This window comes from Marmota marmota, unplaced genomic scaffold (assembly GCF_001458135.2).
Source record: "Marmota marmota marmota unplaced genomic scaffold, marMar, whole genome shotgun sequence".
NCBI classification, from domain to species: domain Eukaryota; kingdom Metazoa; phylum Chordata; class Mammalia; order Rodentia; family Sciuridae; genus Marmota; species Marmota marmota.
Window position 1 is genome coordinate 1818297 of NW_025999898.1, and position 7179 is coordinate 1825475.

Here is a 7179-nt window from a genome sequence, read left to right on the forward strand (position 1 = left end):
CCAAAAAAAGAATCTGTATGACAAATATATAATACAGAAAAGTTAAGACATACTATAGGGTTAGAAAGAAGTATGTATATTTAAAACAAATATGGCAAAGGGCTTTTGTTGGTTGGTTGATTTTTTGTTTGTTTTTTTAATATTTATTTTTTAGTTTTAGGTGGACACAGTATCTTTATTTTACATTCATGTGGTTCTGAGGATCGAACCCAGTGCCTCATGCATGCTAGGCCAGCACTCTACCACTGAGCCACAACCCCAGCCTGGTTGGTTGTTTTTTAAGGTATTAAACCCAGAGGCACTTTACTGAGCTATATCCTCAGCCCTTTTTTAATTTTTTTTTTTTTTTAAATTTTGAGGCATGGTTTCACTAAGTTGCTTAGGGCCTCACTTTGCTGAGGCTGGCCTCAAACTTGCAATCATACTGCCTCAGCTTCCAGAGTTACTGGGATTATAGGCCTGCAACATTATGCTTGGCCTAATGACATCTTTTTTCTTTCTTTTAGCTGTAACTGCAGGCAGTATTCAAAGAGTTTTGTAGTCTCTTCTTTGTGTTTTATAAAGGTTTCCTTTATCCTTCAGTGTTAGCCTCTTATAGCACTGCATCAACCTTAAAAGGGCACCTAATGACATTTTTAAGGCTCAAAAAATCCATACACATTTGAGTTAAATGCTGACAGACAATAAAACAGGTAATGGGTGTGAAAATCTCTTAAACATTAGGGGAAATATATACATGAATATGCGCAATGTATGTATGTATATATGCATATTGATCTAAATATATATGTGTATACATATATATGCATTTGTGTTTATATATATGAAGAGATGCTCAGGCCATGTGTCATTAAAGAAGTGAATAGATTTCAGCTGTCATATTTTACTTTTCTACCTAGCTTATTGGCAGATATCAAACAGATTTTTAACTTTTTCTCAATTTTATGGTATAGGAAGGAATCTTTCAAGAATATGACATAGAAGGTCATTTGTTGTGGGGGTGGAGAGAAAGCAAAGCAAAAGACATTTATTATTTTATGTTAGCTCCTGCAGGCCAGAGCAGACAGTCATTTCCAACAGAGAATCCTGCCTACTGTCTTCCACACATGGAGTAGATTCTGGAGACGGCACCAGCAGGAAAGTATCCTCAACACAAGAGCAGCACGTTTTCACAGGTATACCCTACAACTCTTCTCTGCACTCACATCTAACTATGTTGACCACACAGCCCATTTGCTTTGCTTCTAAGCCTCCCAACCCCCAAACCACTGGTTTTTCCTGAATTTTCAGTAATGTGAGCTTATTGATTTTATGTAGCAGGAATAGACAGCCAGTATCTCCACTGAGAAAACTTTTGCAAGTGCTTTAAAAAATAGCCTGTGTTTTATGTTCCTGTCCTCCTTTCATGCTGCTGAGAGTTCGATTAAAGTCTCCCATTAGCTTTCTGGATCAGAGTGTGGTGGGACCTTGCATTGCTTAGCAGGCATTCTTGAGTATAATTTCCCTGAAATATTTAGTTCCTGTTCTGCAAGCTGGCTTTTTGAAGTCTGACATTATAGTCATTAACAAAATTGGAATGGCCAAGGAGCAGAGCTACATCTTTTCAGCACCACAGGGACAAAGTTACCTGTAGCAGGTCCTCACTGCATGTTGGTGGAATATAATGAAGAAATCATTAATTGCTAACTGTGTGTCAGCCACTGTGTGGGCATTATATGATGGAAGAAAGAAAATATATATATATATAAGCTCATTCCACTTATGATATGACATCTTATTTTCATTGATTTCCTTCTCATAGTAGCCCTGAAAGAACAGGTTCAGAATGATAAATGACACAATCAGAGATAAGGTTTTAAATCCACATGTATTCCAAAGTCCAGGTAATTTCCACTTGATCAAGAGAAAGGTCTTTCTGATGACTTTGTAGGAGCTTTAAATTCTTATAAGATGATAAGGCTGATACATAAGTAACAATTGAAAAATAAGAGAATAGATCAGTCCAAATTATGTCAGACCACAAATCCTAGAGCTCAGAATTGGTGCTAAGGTGACTGGGGAACATGAAAGTACTTCGGGAAGGCTTCCTGTGAATCAGGAGGGTGAAGATCAATGACTGGAGTCACAAAATGAGAAAGGCCAAACTGTGGATTGGACTGGTCCTATAGACACATGATGGACAGATATTTGGGCAGCTGACAGTTTTGGAGATTACCCTGAGTACAGTGTACATCATCTTAGAATGGAGAGGTGACAGGGTATACGCTCAATGGGAAAGTTGGGTGGTGATCTTGAGTTTGGTGGATTCCAGGTGCTAGTTTGAAAGGATCGCCCAGAACTATGGGGCTCCTGAGTACAAAGGCCAAAGGAATGTTTTTAGGGAGTGGCCATGGGAATAAAAACTGAAAGAGGACAAGTCTTGTCTCTACCTTTATCTTGTAGATAGAGTGGATTCACCTTTACCTAGTTCCTGTATTGGTACCAGAATGGTATAAGATCCATTTGAGAAATTGCGTTAGTACTAATAAATTGTTATATTGGTTCTCTTGCTTTTTTGTATTTTACATGGTATAGGGTACTTTCCAAATGGTCAAGAGGAACCTCTAAAAGGAATTTTGCTGGGGAGCAGGCTTGGGTGATGTTAGAGCTATTACTGGAGACCAAGGCTGGAGAGTGAATTGGAGGCAGGGAGTAGCCAGGAGACTTGAAGGACAGTTAAGGCCTGATCTAGGTTTTGTACAGTTCTTGATGGTTGGACTTTTTAGAAAACTTAAGTTTTCAGGTACTTGCCTTCCTGGTTTGTGAGGGAGCTGAGGATTTGGGAGTCTGACTAGCAAGTAGTCAATCAGGCCTGAGTTCAGACCTTTGCTCTGCCACCTGTGACCCTCGGCAGTCATTCATACTCGAGTCTCAGTGTCCTCAAATAAAAAGTGGAGATGGTTTGATACTAGTCCCTGTCTCATAGTTTGTCATGAAAACTAAATGGGATAATATATGTAAAATACAAGCAGAGTGATCAGCACAAAATAGAAACAATCCCTCTAGCCCTCATAATTAGTTTGACCTGTAACTGCCAGGGTAGATAAATGTTTATAGCATTGGTTTGGAGTTAGCAAATAAGTTTCAAAAAAAATATTTATTTTTTGTGAGGTATGTCTGAGGAATACAGATAGAATTTAGAATCTCATGAATTATAACTAAAATTATGATCTGTTAGTCTTTCAGTGAAGTATACTGAGAGTGAGACAAAACTAGCTTACCTTTTATAAAAATTGATACAAAATTTATATACAGTGAAAGGCACAGATTTCAAGTGGTTTGATGCATTTTCACAAATTATGGATAATCAGCATTCCATCAAGATATTTTTACAGGTTTTTTTTGCTACTGAATTGCCACATAAATATTCATCTATTTCTGAACTTTCTTTTCTGTTGTACTTATCTGTTTGTTTATCCTTATGTCATTATCATACTCTCTTGACTACTGTATCTTCATATTTTTTGAAACCAGATGGCAAGTCCTTCAATTTTATTCTTGAAATTTCAAGGCTGTTTTGTGTATTCTCAGTCTATGTGCATTCCCATATAAATTGTATCAGTTTGCCAGTTTCTATAAATAATCCTTTTGGGATTTTGTTTGGGATTTTACTGAATCTAATACATTTCTCCTTGGGGGGTGGTGCAGGGGAGTACCAGGGATTGAACTCAAGAGCACTCAACCACTGAACCATATCCCCAACCCTATTTTGTATTTTATTTAAAGACAGGTTCTCACTGAGTTGTTTGGGGTCTTGCTAAATTACTGAGGCTGACCTTGAACCTCCAGTTCTCCTGCCTCAGCCACTGCATCTGGCTACATTTCTCCTTTGACATAAGTTTTCCTTAATAGTTTGTTGTTGTTGTTGTTATTGTTCTACTTAGTTGTACATGACAGCAGAATGCATTTGAATTCATCATACGCAAATGGAATGCAACATTTCAATTCTCTGCACGAATGGTGTGTCTCTACATTGTGTACAATCATACATGTACCTGGGGTAATGATGTCCATCTCATTCCACCATATTTCCTACCCCCATAACCTTCCCCACACTCCCCTTTGCCCAATCCAAAGTTCCTCCATTCTTCCCATGCCCCTCCCCCCATCATAGATCAGCATCCACTAATCAGAGAAAACATTAGGCCTTCAGTTTTTTTGGATTGGCTTACTTCGCTTAGCATAATATTCTCCAACTCCATCCATTTAACTGCAAATGCCTTAATTTTATTTTCTTTTAATACTGAGTAATATTCCATTATGTGTGTATAGCACAGTTTTTTAATCCATTGATCAATTAATAGGCATCTAGGTTGGTTCCACAGTTTATCTATTGTGAATTCAGCTGCTATAAACACATTGGTATGGCTATGTCACTATAGTATGCTGATTTTAAGTCCTTTGGGTATAGACCAAGGAGTGGGATAGCTGGGTCAAATGGTGGTTCCATTCCAAGTTTTCTAAGGAATCTCCCCACTGCTTTCCAAAGTGATTGCACCAATTTGCAGTCCCACCAGCAATGTGTAAGTTTACCTTTTTCCCCAACATCTCTCCAACACTTATGCATAGAGGGTTTTTTTTTTTTTTTTTAAACCAGAGATTGAACTCAGGGGTGCTTAACAACTGAGCCACATCCCCAGCCCTTTTTATTTTATTTTGGAACAGTTTTATAGGGCCTCACTAAGTTACTGAGGCTGGCTTTGAACTTGGAATCCTTCTGCCTCAGTCTCCCAAGCTCCTAGGATTACAGGACTGTGCCACCATTCCTGCTGTATAGAGATTTTATTTATTTTTTTATTAAATTTATTCCTAAATAACTTACAGTTTTAAATGCTAGTGTAAATGGAATTATTTTTAAAATTCATTTTCTAATTGTCTGCTCCTAGTATATAGAAAAATAATTGATACCTTTTATTCTATGACCTTTATAAATTCACTTATTAGTTTTAGTAGTTTCTCTTTTCTAATAATTGCATAAACAATCATGTTGTATACAGATGAAGATAACTTTGTTTAATTCTTTCTAAACTGTGTGCCTTCTTTGCTGCTGCTGTTCTTGTTGCACTGCCTAGTATCTCCAGTATAATTATGATTTTGACTTCCTACTATTTTGTTAAGGATTTTTACATAGAGGTTTGCATTTTTTGGTAATGTTTATTTTCTGACTGTGTAAGATCAATAGTGTTTTTTCTTTAAATTTTTAATGGAATTTGCTAGTTAAATTATTTGGGCTGAGAGTTTTCCTTATAGAAAGGTTTTCTCTTTTTTTCTTTTTTAAGTTGTCAGTGGACCTTTATTTTTCTTTCTTTATGTATATGCGGTGCTGAGAATCAAACCCAGTGTTTCACACATGCTAGGCAAAAAGTGCTCTACCACTGAGCTACACGCCAGTCCTAGAAAGGTTTTCAATTACAAATTTAATTTTGTGAATAGATATGGAGCCACAGAGAGTTCCTATTTCATTTTGTGTCAGTTTTGTAAAACTCTTTTTCAAGATAATTTTCATTTCATCTAAGTTGTCACATATATTGGTATAAAGCTGTTCTTAGTAATGCGTTTTGCGTCCTTCAATGTAGATAGAATCTTTGTCATCCTTGATTTTTCTAATTAGTGTTTCTTGTTCTTCTTAAATAATTTTTCTAGGGACTTATCAGGTTTTTTTTTTTTTTTTAATCCCAACTTTTGGCTTTTGTTTCTTATTTTTTGTTACATAGTTTTAGCTTTTTTTTAATATTCTTTTTTTTTTTTTAAAATTGGTGTTTCTTTCTTTCTTTATTTTTATGTGGTGCTGAGGATAGAACCCAGGGCCTCGCATGTGCTAGGCGAGCGCTCTACCACTGAGCCACAACCCCAGCCCCATAGTTTTAGCTTTTTAATAGTTTCCTTCTTTCTACTCTTTTGGTTTAATTTGCATTTCTTTTTCTACCTTTTTAAAGTAGAAGTTCAGATCATCAACTTTTTGCTAGATTACTGATTTTAAATGTTTCTTTTCAAATATAACCATTCTGAACTATAAGATTTACTTCTACTTTTAGCGTCATCCCGTAAATTCTAATATGTTATGTTTTCATTATTATTCAATTAAAAGTACATTTTCATTTCCTTTGTGATTTCTTCCTTGACCATGGTTTTGTTGAAGTATGTTGCTTAATGCCCAAATAATTGGGAATTTTCCTTACATATTATTGTTCTAAATTTATAATTTAATTCCCTGTGACCAGAGACTATACCTCATATAACTTCAATTTCTTAACTCTATTGACATTTATTTTATGGCATACATATATATATATATATATATAGAGAGAGAGAGAGAGAGAGAGAGAGAGTGTGTGTGTGTGTGTGTGTATGTGTGTGTGTGTGTATGTGGGTGTGTGTGTGTGTGTGTGTGTCTATTTTAGTGACTAACTGAGTGAGACTCTGTCTCTAACTAAAATACAAAAAAGGGTTGGGAATGTGGTTCAGTGGTTAAGTGCCTCTGGATTAACTCCCCAGTATAAAAAAAAAAAAAAAAAAAGTTTATACCCCAATTGATGGGTATAATGGTCTTAAATATTAAGTCAAATTGGTTAAAATTCATTTTCAAATTTTCTGCCCTTACATATTTTATTTGTTTACAGGTTTATTTGTTTCTTTCAGTAATACTGTCAGTTTTGCTTGATGTGTTTGGAAAATCTGTTATCTGTGTATATACATTTGAGATAGTTATATATTCCTGATGAATTGCCCCTGTTATTATTTTGACATGAACTTCTTTAGTTTTGGTAATATTTTTTTTTGTAAAAGTCTGCCTTTTATATTTATATTATATTTATATAATCTCACCTGCTTTTTTATGTTTACTGTTTTTATGATTTTCCATTTTTGTACTTCCAGTTTATCTGTCTTCATATTTAATAAAGCATATCTCCTATAAACAACATCTAATTGCTTCTTTTTAATTTTTTTATTATTAGTTGTTCAAAACATTACAAAGCTCTTGACGTATCATATTTCATACATTTGATTCAAGCAGATTATGAACTCCCATTTTTACCCCGTATACATATTGCAGATTCACATCGGTTACACATCCACTTTTTTACATACTGCCATACTAGTGTCTGTTGTATTCTGCTGCCCTTCCTATCCTCTACTATC

The 7179-nt window shown here is 35.4% G+C and overlaps 2 protein-coding genes and 1 non-coding gene across 8 annotated transcripts in view; 1 reads left to right on the forward strand and 2 right to left on the reverse strand.

The window, feature by feature from the left end:
• Sfi1 (SFI1 centrin binding protein) overlaps nt 1–7179 on the forward strand; it is a 77527-nt gene that overhangs the window by 54448 nt on the left and 15900 nt on the right. For all 5 annotated transcript variants that reach the window (XR_007345671.1, XM_015504892.2, XM_015504895.2 and 2 more), the window contains exon 15: nt 1045–1175. Coding sequence is in view for 4 of the 5 variants with exons in the window: in XM_015504892.2 (XP_015360378.1) it covers nt 1045–1175 (131 nt within the window). In the remaining variant the exon portion in view is untranslated. The remainder of the gene's footprint in view (nt 1–1044; nt 1176–7179) is intronic.
• Pisd (phosphatidylserine decarboxylase) overlaps nt 1–7179 on the reverse strand; it is a 122615-nt gene that overhangs the window by 49472 nt on the left and 65964 nt on the right. The window lies entirely within an intron of this gene.
• On the reverse strand, nt 505–623 carry LOC125615131. The gene has a single exon (XR_007345682.1). It is a non-coding gene; the product is annotated as a small nucleolar RNA SNORA26 (small nucleolar RNA).